The sequence below is a fragment of the Mustela erminea genome, chromosome 1 (assembly GCF_009829155.1).
Source record: "Mustela erminea isolate mMusErm1 chromosome 1, mMusErm1.Pri, whole genome shotgun sequence".
In the NCBI taxonomy this organism is placed as follows: Eukaryota; Metazoa; Chordata; class Mammalia; order Carnivora; family Mustelidae; genus Mustela; species Mustela erminea.
The window spans coordinates 217,795,783-217,813,208 of NC_045614.1; the positions used below are offsets into that span (position 1 = coordinate 217,795,783).

Genomic DNA, 17,426 nt, shown 5'->3' on the forward strand with positions numbered 1-17,426 from the left:
CCAGAGCCTCCGCCCAGAGCAGGATGTGGTCACTGTTCCCAGGCGGGCACCAGCCGAGGTGTGATCCCGCGTGCTGCAGTCCCCGGGCCGGCCGCAGACCCAGACATTTCCTGGGACCCCTGCGGGTCCCAGCCTGCTGTCCTGCCGCGTCCTCTCAGTCACGGTTCCGCCATGGGACGCTACTCTGCAAGCCGGGCCTCTCCCCAAGAGAACCTAGAGCCACACGTGACATGAAAGGCACCTCTCAGCCGTGTTGGTGTCCGGTTCTGTGGCCTTAAGTCCACTTGTGTTGTCCCTCACCACTGTCTCCAGAACTTTCCATCGGCCCCTGCACTGACCTCTGTCCCCATGCAGCACTAACCCCCTGCTCCCCTGCCACAGCCCCTGGTGCCCAGCATCCCCCTTCAGTCTCCATGGATCCGACGGCTCTGGACAGCCACATCAGCGGGTCACAGGGGACCCGGTTTGCTGTGCTCGGTGTCATGTCCTCAAGGTCCGTCCCCATGTCAGCAGGAGGCAGAGTTCCCTCCCTCTCATGGCCCAGCGCTACTCCGCGGGCCTCATTCCTGCCCGAGCACGTGCTAGCAGGCCAGGTCCCCCTCTTGGCTAGAGTCACAGTGTGAACCCAGGGGTGCGGGGTTCTGCTGGGAGTCTCTGCTTCCAGGGCCCGCCGTCTGTGCCCACCAGCGTGCGACACGTAGACTGCTCCATCTGTCACGGAGGTGCCAGCGGCGGTGCCTGCGGCTTTCCCAGCAGCACGTCCCTCCCTCTAGCCACGCACGGGGTCCAGGGGCCATTCCAGTTTTTGGACAGTGACTGTCCCAACGGGCGTAAAAAGATCGAAGAACTTTTTACCCAAAAAATATGCGCCAGGGAATCAAAATGAAGGGGATCCTCTGTTCACCCAGCAGCCCGGTCCACGTAGGGCTCGGACTCGGTGGAGCCGATTTAAGAGGTGGAGCAGTAGGCCATGAGAGTCTTCCAAATCCTTGAGCTGCCGGTGGATCCGCGGAGCAATTCTGGGGGAAGGAGGGAGGCGTGAATGGGGTCAGGGGAGGGGAGGAACTAGGTGAGCAGAGCCTGCCCGCGGCTGCCCCGGGAAGGCAGAGAGAACCCGTGAGGCCCAGGAGCGCCGAGCCCAGGGCCGCTCCTCCTGCGCCCGGACCTGAGGCTCAGTGGCAGGCGGGTCCCCACCTCCAGGGAGGGGAGGTAGTGGCCGCCACCAGGCAGGCCAGGGGCCGCGGGCTGCTGCGGGAGCCGGCACCGTGCCCCCCCTTTAGGACGCGAACCCCGGTGTGGGCCTTCCCACACTGACGACGCACAGGGAGAGGCTGAGGGCTTTCGCCCAAATCTTTTATTTAAATATTAAATTAAAAAACATACACCCGCTAATCATTTGGCATACATTTCTCATGTTAACATTAGAAATAAAATAAACCAGTTACAGTAAAAAAACAGACTATGTACATCTCAGATCACGTAGTGCCTAGAACCAGGCGCCCAGCCTGCCCCACGCGTGTGGGGAACTACGGAGCACACGTCGCACACGCCTACACACAAGACGCGGGGACACACGACTCACAGCAAGAAAGGAAATTTCCGAGGAAGTAAAGTGCTTGTCACGGTTCTGAGGCCTTTGATCTGTGGCGTTAGAACGGCGAGGAGTGAACGAGGGGCCGCCTTCGCGGGGGAGTCAGCCGAGCGGCCTCTGCGGACCCCGGAGGCCTGGGCCGGGCTGCGCCGACACCTTCCGGCCCCCTGCCCCCGTCTGCGAGCAGCAGGAGGCTTTGGTGATTTCTCGGTGGCCAGGCATGAGGACGGTCCCTTCCCCGAGGCTGGCGACAGCCACAGCCAGCAGCAGAGGTGGTGGCGGGGGTGCGGGGGGACCGGCAGCAGCGAGCAGGGCAGACACACGGAGCCGGGCGCGCGGCCCGCGGCCTCCCTGCCGCCGGGAGCCTGGGCAGTCTTTGGCTTCTACAAATGCCCACCTTTCCCCTGGTAATACTGTAGGTCGTAAGAGCCAAAGTGAGCTGAAGGCACCTGGGTCGGGAAGGGATCGGGGGCGGAGGGGCGCAGGGGCTGAGGCGGCGGCCGCCGCGGGACGGAGCCGCCGCCCGGGTTCACCGGCAGGGGGACGCGCCTCGTCCCCCTCCTCCACGCAGACCCGGGGCTCGCGCTCTGCAACGTTACCAGAGAGGAGGACTTAAACCAGGAACACAAAGGTGTAGTAAAAAATATAAAAAATAAGTAGTGTCTATCTGTTTCCTATTTATATACACGTACAACGTCTGCTCTAAAAAAGGAACGAAGCTCGAACAACACAGATCCGACCTCTCACGCCGCGCTCTTGAAGGGAGCCCGCCCAGCGTGGGGCCTGCAGAAGGCGGGGGACCCCGGATCGCCGGCCGGCCGCGGGCAGGCGGGGCGGCCAGCCGGGACCCGTGCCCGCCAGCCCTGCTCCGCCCGCCCGCCGCACCCCTGCCATGTTGCACGCCCCACCCCCAGCCGGTTGTTCTTTTTGGACCCTGATAATGAAATGCATAAAAACTTAATTAGCAGCGGAAATAAGACGGGCAGCAGGAAGAAACCTCTCCGGGCCCCTCCAAGGCACACGGGGGGTTCGAGGCCGCGGGTCCCGGGCTGGAGCCCCAGCCTCCCAGTCACCCACCCGCTTCCAGGCTCTTCCTGGGGCTCCTCTGAAGAATCCTGGAAACCCCACGCTCGAGCAGTTGATAAAAGTTCTCATCTAAAATCGGGAACAAACCGTCCTCGGGGCTCTGATTTCAGGGTAGGGAATTCCAGGAATTGGTCGATTACTTTCTCCTGGGCTGGCCAGCAGAGCTTTGTAGAAACGGACGCCTAACGCAGAAAGTTCACAGTTCTCGCTCTGAAGTGTAAATGTGTCGGGAAGTGGAGGATTGTTAACTAAAAAAAAAAGGTACTAAACACACACAGGCACACACACGATGAACGCACGGCTCCCTCCGCGGCCCCGCCACCCTCGCCGCCCCTCCCACCGCCCCCGGCCGCCCGCAGCGGCCCGGCCCGTCCGGCCCAGCCCTGTCGCCTCGCGCGCGCCGCCGCCCGCCGTCCCCTTCCCATCTGCCCACCCCAACACACCCCTCAGTTATTATTTTTCTTCAGAAAGTTTCCAGGTCCTACTCAGAGTTACATTTGCTCAGTGCAAAAAAAAAAATAAAACAAAAAAAAAAATACCAACAAAAAAGCCAAAACACCAAACGTATTGCTTGTTTCGCTTCTAGAAACGTATTGGCTTTGAGTCCGGAACCGTCTTCACATACTCCGAAATTATTGCTTCGAAGGGCCGGCGGCCCAAGCGAACGCGGGGCCCTCACTGCACCAGAACGAACGTGCCCCGCGGGCCCGCGGTCAGGTCCTCCATCTCACAGTCTGCCTGCGGCAGTCCCGTTGCCACAAAGCCAGGGGGCAGCGTGGCCGCGGGATGGGGGGCCGGGGCGCGGCTGATGTGCAGGTGGGTGTCTAGGAGCTGGGCTGCCGAGGCCACCGGGGAGCCCCCAGCTTGCAGGAGGTGGGCCGGCAGCAGCGGGCCGGGCCCCAGCCCCAGCTCTTTCTGGAGTCCCGACACGAGGAGGGCGCCGTCGCACGGGGCGAGGACCAGCGGGGCCGGGGGCAGCTGGGGGGCCGGCGGGCAGCTGGGCGGGCCTGCCAGGTGGTGCTGCAGCTGGAGCAACCTGGAGGGGCACGAGGGGTGGGGAGAGGGACCGGGTCACGGCTGCCCTGGCCGCTGAGCTATCCAGCAAGTCCTGCCGCCCAGCTGGGCGCACGCGCTCCCGGGGCTCCCCGCCGCCGAGCCTCCGGCTGGAGCTGCTCCCCACGCGCCGCGCTGTGCGTGACTAATCCCCTGAGCAATTCCTGACATTTCCATTCTGCGTCTGGCTTTCGCAGCAGCTGAGATGCCAACCAGACGTGACATTCTTAGTCACGGCCCCCCATCCCCCAGCTTACAGGCGGGCCTCACAGTGAGGGCACCTGACGGCTCCCCACCTCCGCCACCCTCTGCAGGGAACGAGGCCCGACCTCGCAGCCCTCCCCAGGCTGGGGGTGGTGCGCTCATCGGATGGCACGGACAAGGGGACCAGCTCGAGAGATACGGTCACTCGAGAGACCCGGCTGCCCGGGAGTGCTCCCGCGGGGACCGTGACGGGCGTCAAGTGCGCGTACCTCTGCTGGTGCAGGACCTCTTCCAGCAGGCTCCGGCCCTCCCGGCTGCTGGCCCCGCTGCCGTGCAGGCCCGGGCTCTGCGCAGGCAGCTGGAAGGCGCTCAGGCCGCCCCTGGAGGCACGGCTGGAGCAGGAGGGCAGGCACACCTGGCGAGCCAGCCCCTTGATCTTGTTCAGGCCCAGGAGCCCTTTGGTCCTCCCGTTCTTCCTCAACTGCTGCCGGAAGGCTTTCAGCCCTGGGGGGAGGGCGGACGACCAGGATGGTCAGCGGGTCTCCTCCCCAGGGCCGACGAGGGGTTTGTAGACCGCGGGGAGGCAGAGGGAGGGACCCAGCACAAATGTGAGGGGACAGATGGATGGCCTGCCTTCCTGCCGGGATTACGGCTACCCTCTGGTTACCTGGCCGCTTCTCGCTACAGCCCCTCCTGGGGCACAGGTACAAGTCTGGGGCAGACGAGCCTCTGGGGAAGGAGGGCATGAGCACGGCCTTGGGACAAGGGAGGGACCCCGGGCAGGCAGGTGGGAGCCACCATCTCCAAACTAGGAGGGCCTGGGCATCGACGTGTCTACTGCGCTTTTCAGACTAGCCACCAGAAGACTGGGGGAGCTTGTCCCTGAAGAGCAGGACATCTAGAATCTGGGAGTTCTGCCACTGGGCCACGCCCAGGGAAATGCTGGGGACACGCCTTCTGCCCCAGGACAAAGCAGTGCCCTCCATGGCCACAGAGCATCTACTAGGAAGGGGAAGTGTGCACAAAAGCAGAAGTCACCTTGAGTGAGCGAGGTGTCCGACGCCCTCCGGCCTTCCTGAAAGCTGATGGGGAGCAGCGTGACCCCTCCTGGGGCTCCCTGAGCCTGCAGCACTGGGGTGGCAGACTGGGCCCCCAGGAGCGGGGAGGCCAGTCTGAGAGGGGAACAGGTGCCCACCAGCCCCTGGGCGTCCAGGCGTCCACTGAGCCCCGCCAGGCCGTCACCCGCTGAGGTCAGGCAGCTGTCGGAGCTGGTGCCTTCCGACGGGCTCGCGGCGGAGGACGAGATGACTATACCTAGGGAAGGAGCACGCACTCTTGAGGGGGCCCTGAGGCTCCCGAGGCCAGAAGCAGACCTCCGGGATCCAACCGTTCTCACTGGAAATCACAAGTGGCCATGGCTCTGGGAGAGGAACAGGCAGGGACACCTTCTCCGTGCCTGGTGCAGCCTCTCCCGGGCCTGTGGGTGCCCATGCAGCCTGGGGACGGGGCGGACAGCCATACCTGCCGCCACATGTCTACCCTCAGCCGTGCTAGAGGGGCCCACAACGGCCAGAGGCTATCGGAGTTTGGGAGCCCTGACAATGGCCGGCCACCACGAGTGAGCAGTGGCCCCTGCAGCTGACTCGGGGTGGGGGGGTTCCCATGAGGTCACCCTCCGTCCAGGAGGACCTGCCCTCCCGGCCCCCAGGGGCAGCTAAACCCCACAGTCCTGCCACCAGAGGGCCACGTGCAGTCTTGTGGCATCATCTGCATGGCCCGGGGGGGCAGAGGCGGTCAAACAAGTGACCAATCTGGACGTGTGTCATCAGAAACCAACAAGAAACGTTCACTTCACATCGGTGGGTCAGAGCCTCAACCGTCAACCCACCACCCAGGCCGCACTCCAGGACCGTGTCCCTGGCCCGCGGGGACACTTACACGGAGGGGCGCACGGGGAGAAGCAGGTGGAGACCTCGGCCAGCGTGTGCCTGCGGCCCGTGCCGCTGGACAGGGGCTTCTGGGCCTCCCGCTCCTCCTCCAGGCCCGGGCCCTGCCTGACTTCCTCTCCGACGGGCGCGTCCAGCAGGCCGCTGGGGGAGACGGAGCGATGCCGGAACACTCCGTTGCAGTTGGTGTCCAAGGGGAAAAGCCAGGGCTGCGAGAGGACAGACACAGACCAGTAACGCCAGGGCTCCGTGGGGCCTGGCGGCGGGGGGGACGTCGCTACGGCTGGGAGAACCCCTCCCCCGACGGCTGCCCGGTGAAGGTCACACACCTGGAGGGAGCTGAGGGGGTCACAGTCCGTGTCGGCCTGCAGGACAGACTGCCCCAAGGCCTGGGGCTGTGGGCACAGCAGGGAGGATTGGAAAGAGTCGCCCGAGAGGCCTTCCTGAAGCACCTGTGGGCAAGCAGAGGACAGACACCATCAGGCAGGCGGCTCTGGGGACCGTCACCAGCAGTGTCACGAGGAAGACCCCACCAGCTCTGCTGTGGGCCTCACAGACATCAGTCACTCGCTGACTGGGCTTAGGATACAGGCACCCTCCTCTCTGGGACCACACTGCACGGGGTGACCGGGAGGTGGGGAGAGGCCAGATTGGGGACGGTTAAGGAACAAGTGGCCGTGGGGCAGTGCCTGACCCTCAGCAGAGGTGGCCACACAGGAACCCACCCCCCACACCCATGCCTAACTGGCGGGAGATGTGGCTCGGGGGCCAGTGCGCTCAGCGTCTGGCTCCCGGGCCTGTCCAGGCAAGGGATTTCTGGCAGGGGCAGGGGGCACCATCCAGGGCAAAGCCCGCGAAGGGGACGGTTCCCCCACCTCACAGCTGCTGAGGTCCGAGCTCCTGGGCCTTTGTGGCCGGGCGGGGCTGGGCCGGGCCGCTGGCGGGGTGGCCCGGTGGTCCTTCAGCCGCTCCAGGAGGAGGTAATAAATGGCAGCAAAGTGGTTGTAACTGCTGTTCCGCAGGGACTGGGGGAGGCGGAGAGGAGCGGGGTCAGAGCGGGGGTCAGGGCCGGGGATGGGGGGTTGAGGGGGGACAGGGCGGGGCTGGGGAGCGGGGGCGGGGCCCTGGACACTGCTCCCAGGGTTATTCTTGGGTGGCCCAGAAGGTCCTCTAGAGGAGCGGACAGCTGGCCCTTAAATTAGCCCAGGTTCCCGTTTTAACTCGATGGGCGAGCGCCCGCTTCTCGCAGGGAGTGCGTCCCCGTCGGGGCACCCGTGGGGCCGGGGCGGGCTGGGTGTTCACCTCCACGGTGCGCTGCCGGTCGATGCCGAGGCTGTGCATCACGCCCAGCACCTGCTCGTCGTAGCGGCCCAGGCTGGAGGTGTAGCCGAGCGTGGGGAAGGCCGGGCAGGGGGGCCGCGGCACGGAGGGCTCGGCCTGCATCCAGCGGTGCTGGCGGATCTGGGCGATGGTGATGCGCTTGGCGGGGTCCACCACCAGCATGCGGCGGATCAGGGTCTCGCAGTCTGGGGGCGAAGGGGACCCGCTGAGCCCGGGGCAGGAGCCACCTGCGGGCATGTACCCACCACCTCTCACCCGGTACCCACCGCAGCCCTTCTGAGGACCAGAATCCCTTCCTGAGGGCAAATGGCCAGCGACGTGGTCCTGCTCACCGGCCCAGACAGAGGAAGACTTAAATTCCACAGTGACTGGGCCAGCATCCCCAGTGCTGGGGCCGGCGGGGGACCCGACACCAGGCCCTTTCCAGAGGACAGCAGAGCCCAGGCACCCGCATCCCCATAAGTAGGGCACGGGAAAACGCCCAGTGGGCTGGGTCTCTCCCACGCAGCCGACCCGTACACCCGACGCAGGGACACGGGGCTGACCCGTACACCTGACGGCACACTCTGGCCCCGTCAGGCGGCAATTCGGGCGATCAGTTCCTCCTCCCTCTCCAAAACTCTCCTCCCGGGGGGCCCGACAAGCCCCGCAGCAGGCCGGCGGCGGCACCTACCTTGAGACATGAAGAAGGGGATGCGGAAGCGGCCCTCTAGGACCCGCTGGCGCAGAGCTGGCAGGTTGGGCCCGTCGAAGGGGAGCGAGCCGCAGACCAGGACGTAGAGCACGACACCCAGGCTCTGCGAAGGACCACAGGCTGCCCGTCAGCGCCCGCGCCCCGGGCTCCATAGCCATTCCCAAGAGCCCCGGGGGCCCCGCACGCCGCACACGCGGGCTCCTACCCAGATGTCCAGCTGGGGGCCTTCATACTCCTTCCCCTCGAAGACCTCTGGGGCCGCGTACGGGGGGCTCCCACACCACGTGGACAGGGGCTCTCCCGACTTGTAGAAATTCCCGAACCCGAAATCTGAGGAACAAGAACATGGGCGGTGAAGTCACGGTAGACACATCAGGGCCCGGGTTCTGCAGCTGTGTGCGCGAGCGGCCCGGGGGCCCTGGGCGGTGGGCACCCCTCCCCGCCCCCACGAGGCGGCCGGGCCCGGGCCCCCTTGCCTGCCAGCTTGATGTCCATGCTGCCATCCAGCAGCAGGTTCTCCGTCTTGAGGTCCCGGTGCACGATGTGGTGGCTGTGGCAGTACTCCACGGCCGACAGAATCTGCCAGAACTTCTTGCGCGCTTCGTTCTCGCTGAGGTGCCCGTTGGAAGTCAAATAATCTGAGGAGTGACAGCCCAAAGCTAGAGCGCGACACCCCTAAGCCGGCCGCCCTCTGGGGCGCGGCGAAAGAGCGCCGCGGGAGCTCGGGAGGGGCGGCCCCGGAGGCTGCAGGGGCGGCTGGGGCCAAGTTCCCAGGTCTGTTTCCACCAGAGACCAAAAGAGGCGTGGCTTACCGAACATTTCTCCATTCTTTGCGAACTCGGTGACGATATAAAGCATATCCTTTGTTTCCATAACCTAGAAACACAAAGACCTAACGTTTAACCCCACGGAAAGGGAACAGACCCGTGGAGTAAACAGACCACTGGAACCCCTGTCACTTGTTAACCTTCCCAGGACGAGTGCATCCAGTATGTTTAAGAAGAAAGAGAAAACACACACTTCTGCATTAAAGGAACAGAGACAGGGGTTCCTACGCAAAACAAGAATTTAAAACATTGGAGTGGAATTCTGCACCAGCCCGCCTAGCCGGCTGCGCCAGAACCCGCCCGTATCACAGCGCTGGCCCCGCTGCCTCGCCGCCCCGAGGCCTCGGCCCCGGACACCAGGACGCCGGGAGAGAACCGCTGCGGCTTTCCGCCCGGAGCCTGGCCCGCAGCCGCTGAGCTCACCCGGACGCCGATACCCGCTTCCCACCTGCCTCACTGACTTGGTAACTTAGGGGCTGACCAGAGGTGCTGCCAGGTGAGAAACAGACTGCTCTTTGTACGCGACCCACTCGGGCCATGTGAACAGCAACAGCCAAGGTCAAATACACCCGCCAGATTCACATACTGATCCAAGAGCTTGATCTCGCTCTGAAAACCAATGTTTAAGAGGCTTTCAGAAACAAGGTAGAATTTAAATCTGTGGCACGGTAAGAAGAAGCAACGCGTGTCCCTCTATTTTAAAATATTTCTGAGAGAGACACACACAGAGACAACACATTCTTACAGAAGCAGGCTTTTTTAAGGCTCAAAATATAGTTGTTTCTTAAAAAAGACACTTTAAAGACAACTGCTTTCAGCCGTAAATCTAACAAGAAAGGGGAGGCGGTGCCGGCCAGGAAGTTTTAACCGTCCCGGCCCTCGGTGTGTGTAGCCGTCGCGAGTAAGAAGCCCACGGTTTATCCCTCCCTCAATTCAAGACACAAGAGAAAGAACGAAGACTGAACATGTTTTGAGGTTTAGAAATGCTCAAGGCAAGAGGGAAGTGTCTCCCCACGGTTGCGGGCCTGGGCCAGCCGGAGGAGAATCACACCGGTGTCAGACCTCGAGGAAGGACAGGCGCGGCCGTCCCACGGGAGCCGCTGCCCTCCGAGCCGCTCGGCCACCAAACACCCCCCACACCCCCGGAAAGGACGGTGAACTCCAGGGACGCGGGCCCTGCGCCCTCTAACCGGGCTGCTCCACACACTGGGCTGGCCGGGGGACAGGAAGCCCAGGAAGGTGTGGCCTGGCTCATCCCTCCGGCAAAGTCAAAAACAGGGCTCAGCCCCCTCCTGCGGAAACAGGCCAGGCACATTTCTCAGGCACTGACATCAGGGACCATGAGGAAACTTCTTATCAGAGCAGCACGACTTGGAGATGACACAGAAACAAAGCCCAGGCCAGCGTGGACAGTGACGGGCGCCCTGCTCTTAATGACTCTGAGTAAACGGTCATTCCGGGGAACACAAGCCCAATGACGCGGCTTCCGTGGGGTAATTTTCTATTCTAATTCCCTCTCCTACCACACTGTACACCCAGCCTTGCCAACTGCATGGGCACACGCGCACCCCGTGCCACGTTCATCTCAGAGTCACAGGCCTTCACGAGAATCACCGAGACGACCTGACGCCCAGCCCAGCTGGAAGGAACATTGAGCATCTGCACAGAACTTCTGCAAGCCGACTGCCCCTCGTTTGCACAAGCCGGCAGCTGACTCCAAGGCAGCTTCGCTTTGCTGTCCTAATTAAATCAACGCTTAGATCCCAAAGACATAATTTCTTAGTTTCAACATGATAACAAACATCAAGTCAGAAAACACACCAACGGGCGGCCAGGGTGAGGTGTGTTCCCAACGTGGATTCAATGGCAAGTTCCCTGTTTTCGCCAGGGCAAAAGCATTTCCCTCTCTCCTTTTCTGGTGGAAGAGTTTAAAGGGGAAGACGGATGATCACTGCTGCCTTTGCAAAGGTAAATTTACAAGAAGTAGTAAGAGCAGCCGGTTTTCAACGTTAACAATTATCTGCAAAAGCAGACAGCGTCTCGTTTCCCTAAAATCTGTCCTTCTCCACCAAACACTTGACTTGCGACAGTACACAGATCGAGCTGTTTTCATAGTAACATCTGAGCTCTACGCATCTAAAACAGGAATCAATGCCAACACTAAGTAACATTTTGATGAAGCAAACTTCCCAATATGATCCAAAAGCCAGAAAAATAATTGAAAATACATCTGAAGGCCTCACAAGAACCAGTTTCCCGTACACCCCCCCCCCTCCCTGACTGCCACAAAGACCCAAAGAGGGGCAAAATCCGGAAACTGCAGGCTTCTTGCGGAGAACACCACCCTTGTGGGGACCCACAGGAAAAGGCGAACTTGAGCCCTTACCTGGTACAGCTTTATGATGTGAGGGTGATTCAGAAGCTTCATGATCTGAACCTCACGGTAGATTTTCTCCAGGTTGCTGGAATCTAATCGGGTCTTATCAATTATTTTTATTGCAACCTATGGTTTAAAAAAAAAAAAAAGATAGTCTGTTTAAAAAACATACGTTTTGCTTACACACTCTGTTTTCTACAGCTTCATTTCTAAAACACTTTACAGCCCCAAAACATCACAAAAAGTTGGAGGGAAAAATAAGCAGTGACGGTCAGCAGAACCTAGGACAGTCCGCGGTCAGACGGTGCGCCACGTCGGGGCGCTCCCCGGCTCCGCCGCCCCGAGAGCCGCACGGACTACGCGGGATCGTGACATACAGCGTTTTCTCTTCACCGGACTGAGAACCGCCAGCGCGGGGCCGGCCCGCGGTGGACAGGGGCTCCCCCGCCCCGCACCCCCGGTGGGAGCCCCGGCGGGGCCGCCGCACGCACCTGGGTCTTGGTGACTCGATGGCGGGCCAGCTTCACCACCGCGAAGTTGCCCTTGCCCAGCGTCCGCTCCACGTCGTAGAAGCCCACGCGGAGGGGCTTCTGCTGGCCCTGGCCGGGGCCGGCGGGGGCCGCGCTCAGCTCGGACATGATCACCATGGCTCCGCGCCGCACCTGCGGGCCGCCGGGAGCGCGCTCAGCGCCGGCCGCCCCGACCCGCCCGGCCCCGCGCCCCGCACCCCGCCGCCCCCGCGCGCTGCTCCGACCCAACCTCCTCACCCCGCCGGGCGCGCACCCGCTCCCGCGCCCGCCCCGCCGCCCGGGGCCGCTGCGCTCGGGCCCCCGAGACCCCCGGCCCCGCGCGGGGCGCCGCGACCCGCTCCCGCGCCGACCCCCGCCCCGCCGCCCGCGGTCGGCTGCGTCTCGGCCGCCGGCCCTTCACCCCGCGGGGCCGCCCGCTGCCCCGCGCCCCGCGCCCCCGCCGCCCGCGCCGTCCCGACCCCCGCCCGCGAGCCCCGGGGGCTGCTCGCCCGCCCGCCCCACAACAAAGGGGAGCCCGGCGGCGGCGGCGGCGGCGGGGGCGGGGGTCCCGGTCCTTGACCCCCGCGCGCGCGCCTCCGAGCCCCGGAGCCCCGCGCGGCGCCGCAAACCCGAGCCCCGGCGCCCCGGCCCCGCCGCCCCGAGCGCAGAGGCGGCCACCCCGGCCGCGCCGCCGCCTTACCGCTGCCGCCCTCCGCGCGCCGAGGCAGGGCCGCCGCTCGCCCCGCGCTCCCCGCCGCCCGCTCGGTCGCTCGCGCTGCTCCGGCGCCTGCTGCTCGGGCCGCCGCCGCCGCCGCCGCCTCCGCCGCCACCGCCGCCGCCGCCCGGGCCGCGCCGCATGTCAGCTCTGAGGCCGCGCCGCGCGCTCGGGCCGCACGCGCCGCCCGCCGCCGGCCCCGCCCCGGCCCCGCCCCGGCCCCGCCCCCGCCGCGCCTCGGCCCCGCCCCCGCCCGCGCCGCGCCGGCCCCGCCCCGCCCCGCCGGCCCCGCCCCCGCCGCCGCCGCCGCCGGATTGATACATCCCCATTGACGTCACTTTGACGCCAGAGCGACGCGCGGACGAGCGCCAGGCGAAGGGAGAGCGGGAGATCGGGCCGTTGCCAAGAGACTGGAGGCTCTGACGCGCGCGCTGATGGGGCCGTCGCCCCGGCGACCGCGGGGCGGTGACGTCAGGGGCGCCGGCCGCCCGAGGCCCGCCGAGGCCTGCCCTCCCGCCCGCGCCCGCGTTCCCGCCGGCGCGCGCCCCCTGCCGGGCTCCGCGAGCGCTGCAGGCGGCTGGGCCTCGGGTCCCGGCGCCCCCCCCGCAGCGGCGCGCGCACGGCCCTTGGCGCCCTTGGCCCTCCCCTCGCGCGCCCCCGGGGCCTGCTCCCGCGCGGCCCCCTCGCCCCCCGAAGCTCCGCACAGCGGCGGCTGCGCCCTCTCCGCGCGCCGGGTCCGGGGTCCCGTTATCGGGGAGCGGCCGTGGGTCTCCCTCGGTCCAACCGGACGGCCCGGCCCCGGCGCCTCCGTCGGGGCAAGCGGCAGGTGGGGCTCGGGGAGCCCGCGGACCCGCAGGACGGCCCTCGGGGCGCCGGGGACACGCCCGCTCCCAGTCCCGAGTCGGCCCGCCCCGTCCGCGACAAGCGCTCCCGGCTGCGGGCGACCAGCCTCCGGTCGCTTTTGTCCCGGTGGGAAACTCGGGGGACCGGGCAGCGTCCGCCGACCGCGGGGCCGCCCGGCCTCGACCCCGCGCGCGCCGGAGCCTGGTGCCGCCCGCCCGGCCCCTCCTGCCGCGGACGCGGGTCAGCGCGGGCCGGGTCCCCCGGAGCAGGCCTTTGTCGGGCGGCCCGACTTTGATGAGGCCCCGGGGGGATGGAGAGGGGCGAAGAGGCCCGAGGCCGGTTTCCGGGAGGCCAGCCGTGTGGCCGGGAGCGGGTCCTCGGGTTCTCGGACCGCTATGGACACCAAGTTAGATGGGATCGGGGCCGGGCTGTGTGTCCAGACCCGAGTCGGACTCTGCTCGCTGGGGGGCGGCCCCCGCGGGCAGGTGCATCCACGTCAGGCCAGGACTTGCTCCTGCCAGCGCTGGACACTTGGCAGGGGCCGTGGGGCGGGTCTCTAATGTCGCGGCCTGTTTCCCTGGAGCTGCAGGGGGCGGTCCTGCGGCTGCACAGGATGACATTGGCAAGGGTGACAAGCGCTGTGGGCCCCGCTGCTCCCCCCGAGCTCCTCTGTGCCTGGGCAGGAAAGAAAACAGTGTCCGAGGGAAGACAGAGGCGGCGGGTGGACGGTGCGGTTTGAGCGTCAGGCATTAGGAAGGCCGTGGTGCGCGATCTGAGTTCTGTGTCGAGCCTCAAATCGTTTTCCTTTGTGTTACGTGAAAATACTCCTTCATAGGAGGGGCTGGGGAACAAGCATTAAGGGAGATGGTTGCACGACTTGAAGCCTTCTTCCGGAAGCTTCCACGTGTGGACCGTCGCCTGGAGATGTGGCTGGCCTGGCAAGGGCGTCGCGGCAGACCGAGCTGTGCTTCTCCTGATGCGTAGTCGGCAGCCGGACCAAATATTTCCCAGTGGGCCTCCCTGGGCAGTGGTTCATGGGTCAGTTTTGAAAGGCTCTCGAGGACACCAGTAACCCCCGAGCTTTCCTCGTGTTTCAGAAGGTTATTACCCGTCCCAGGTTTCTCCGCTGAGAATTTGGAGGAGGATTTTACTCTCTTCTGGCGGAATCATTTATAACTGCTTTTCTTCCCTTCTGGGGCATCCCACGAATCTGCTCATGGGAGAGTGAGACTCAGAGAGAAGGAACCAGGGGCCTGAGGACACTCACCTGCCCCCACCCCCATTCCGGGAGCCCAGAACTTTCCGCAGGCTCATCCAGGAGACATCTAGCCTACGGGGCTCCTCCACCCCCTCCGACCCCAGGTCCAGCCAAGTCTTTTGAAAGGTCATAGGTGTTTGCAAGCACCTGGCCGGCTGTTTGGAAACATTTTGTCATCGCTGAGTAAAAACTGCAGCCAACGAGCCAAAGCTGCCTTCGCACAGAAGGTCCCTGCACCCGGGTGCCCGTGACCTCCCCAGCTCCCAGCAGGGCCTGAGCTTCCGACCATCTGAACAGCCCTGTGTGCGCTGCGGCCAGCCCCCAGCGCCTGGGTGCAGAGCGCGCTCTGCCGGGAGGGCAGGCAGGCGGGAGGGGGCGTCTGACCTCAGGCTGCCATCTCCCCCAGTGGGGTTCCCCCGGCACCCCCGTGAATTTGCCCTCGATGGGCGCCCGCTCCCAAGCGTCTTCCATTATCATCTGGATCCTTGGCACAGGGAGGCCAGAATTCCTTCCAGACTCCTTGAATTCTTTTCAGATTTCTGGTCTTGTATGCTTTGCACGTGTTACGAGGGAGGAAAAAAATGCAGTGTGTGCTTCGGTAGACGGAAGCAAAGACCGGCCGTCTGCTCGCTGACCGTCGCGGGAGAAGGGCTCAGGGTCTGCGAGGGGCACGCGGGGGTGCTGCCTGTGCCGCGGCGGGTTCGGGAGAAGCAGGAACTCCGATTCTCTTCTCTTCGGAACGCCCGACTTGTCGTTGCAGCGTTTCTGGATTTCGTCCTCCTGCCTTTAGGTCTTAGGTGGGGAGACCCCCAGCAAGTGGGTCTCTTTAATATTCCCGTATTCCTGGCCGGGCTCCCGAGGTGCTAAGCACGAACAAGCTGTAAACGTCTCGAAATACGTCGGTAAGTGCAGGTGGGGTTGGAAGTCAGCACTTGACCCGGTGCAGGGGGGCCGCCGGCCTAGCCCCAGGAGGTGCTCTGAAGCTGCTCTCTCGGGGCTGAAGGCGATGGCGACGGCAGCGCCCCCTTCAGGATGGCTTTCCCTTCGTCGCCGATAGGACGACGAGGTGCTTTTCTCTCTGGACACGCTCCTCCCAGATACCCAAGGCCCTTCTCCGGGCTCCCGGCTGTTCCATCTGGGTTAGTGTGGTTTATTGAAGGCACCAGCGCCGTGACTTCAGGTATGAGACCACAAACCCGGCTGCCGGCAGCATCCTCAGGCCTCAGCGGTGGTCACCGTCCCTTCTGCTGTGTGTTACCTTTGCAGACGCGTCCACGCTGCCCCGGTCTGGGTCCGCCACGCAGGAAGAAAGCTCGAAGCCTCAGTGGGCCACCGGCTCCAATGATCTCATACCCCTCCCCCCCATCACGGCTCCTCTGGGATGCATTTGTCCTGCAACTGCCTCGGTAGCGGTCGTGTTCCTCGGTCAGGCCCTCCACAGGCTGGGAGGAGAGGCATCCTGGGTCTTGGGGACCCTCGGGCCGGGGTATGGACCCTGGGGAGGCCTGGAGAGGCAGCCATGGGACAGGCAGGGCAGAATTCCAGCATCCTGGGCCCATGCACATACACACACCGGCAAGCGTGTCCTACCCTTGGACCTGCTGGCTCCTGATGCAGCGTTCCTGGGCTCTGGTGCCCGTTTCTGTCTCTGTCACCGGTGAGGAATCCCCAGTGTGCCCAATGGCCAGATACTAAAGCAGGGCTGTGGTTGATGCCAACAGGCCTTCGGCCGTCTGTCTCCCCATGTTCTGCAGACGGTGGTCTTGGGGAGCCGGGGTACAAGGACAGTCAGTACAGGGCGAGGGAGCAGCCAGGGCCCGAGACGCCGGCCTCAGTACCTGTCGGGCTCACCAGAGACCTGGGGGGTGGTCACGTGTCCTGGGCGCACACCCAGAGTAAAGCAGCTGCCCTGGGCTGGGAGGAACCCACACCCTGAATGCCGGCACTCCCCTCCATCTTCCTGGTGGTCCCAAGCGACTGGGGAGAAAAGCTAGGATCCTCTGGGATGCTCTGGCCTCATGCAGACCAGGAACCGGGACCAGGAGCCCCAGGGTGGCCACATGCCTTATTCTGGGCTTGGCATAGGAAATGCCCAGAGCACCTCGATTCCTTCTGGGAGCAGCGCTTCTTGTCTGGTTGTCTCCAGGATATCCGCTGGTTGGTGTCCTGTCAGAAACGACGTGAGTTTCTGCAGTTCGTCAGAACCGGGAACAGGCGCGTGCCCAGACTCCGGCGGGGACCGCGACAGGGGCACCGGCAGGGATGGAGTGGGCGGGAGGGGGCAGGTCTGCCGGGGAGGGGACGGCCAGGTGTGCGGTGCCCGGGAGTCACCCTCCCGGCGTCCGAGTGTGTGCCGTGCACTGTGCGTGTTTTGGGAGTGCAGGCACAGCAGGAAGGGGATAGACAGGCGTCGTCTCTCGCGGGCGCGCGTCTAGCTGAGACAGACAGCAGGACAGGAGGTGGTGAGGAAGGTGCTCTCAGAAGCCGAGACGGAGGGAAGAAAGTGATTCCAGGTGACACAGTAGAGGGGTGGGCAGGGGAAGTGGCCTCCTACGGGGGGCGCCTTCCCATGTCCCCTGAGCTGAGGTGGAGGACACAGGGCAGGCGGCCAGGAGGAGGCCGCTGTGAGGGGATGCAGGAGGGGGGGTCCCGGCCAGTCGGTAGGCTGCAGAGGCACGGCTGGTGGAAACGCCCGGCACTGCCCAGCATGCCTTTGCAAGGTACTGCACGGCGGCCGTGTGACTTTTCTCTGGAGGTGCCTGCGTGAGGGCCGGTGTGGCCCAGGGGGTGTCTGGGCTCAAGCGGGGAAAGAGGCCAGGATGAGGAGGGACACGAGTTGGGATGTTCATCTGGCCGGGGCCGGTCCTGAGTGTGGCTTCCCACCTCGTGGGGGAGGTTCGTCTAGCCGGGCCGGTCCTGAGTGTGGCTTCCCACCTCGTGGGGGAGGTTCGTCTGGCCGGGGCCGGTCCTGAGTGTGGCTTC

The 17,426-nt window shown here is 64.6% G+C and overlaps 1 protein-coding gene across 2 annotated transcripts; it reads right to left on the reverse strand.

The window, feature by feature from the left end:
• Positions 1-1,339: 1,339 nt before the first annotated feature.
• On the reverse strand, positions 1,340-12,478 carry SIK1 (salt inducible kinase 1). Of its 2 annotated transcripts, XM_032356256.1 has the most exons (14): positions 12,329-12,478; positions 11,611-11,781; positions 11,129-11,245; positions 8,728-8,791; positions 8,392-8,553; positions 8,121-8,245; positions 7,895-8,018; positions 7,183-7,406; positions 6,756-6,905; positions 6,210-6,332; positions 5,873-6,089; positions 4,973-5,248; positions 4,204-4,438; positions 1,340-3,713 (listed from the first exon to the last, which is right to left on the reverse strand). In XM_032356256.1, the coding sequence occupies exons 2-14, from the start codon at positions 11,764-11,766 to the stop codon at positions 3,353-3,355; spliced, it is 2,334 nt and encodes a 777-aa protein (XP_032212147.1). In that variant the 5' UTR covers positions 11,767-11,781; positions 12,329-12,478; the 3' UTR covers positions 1,340-3,352. The 2 variants fall into 2 exon arrangements, with proteins under 2 accessions (XP_032212147.1, XP_032212150.1); XM_032356259.1 differs by lacking the exon at positions 6,756-6,905.
• Between the last annotated feature and the right edge of the window lie 4,948 nt (positions 12,479-17,426).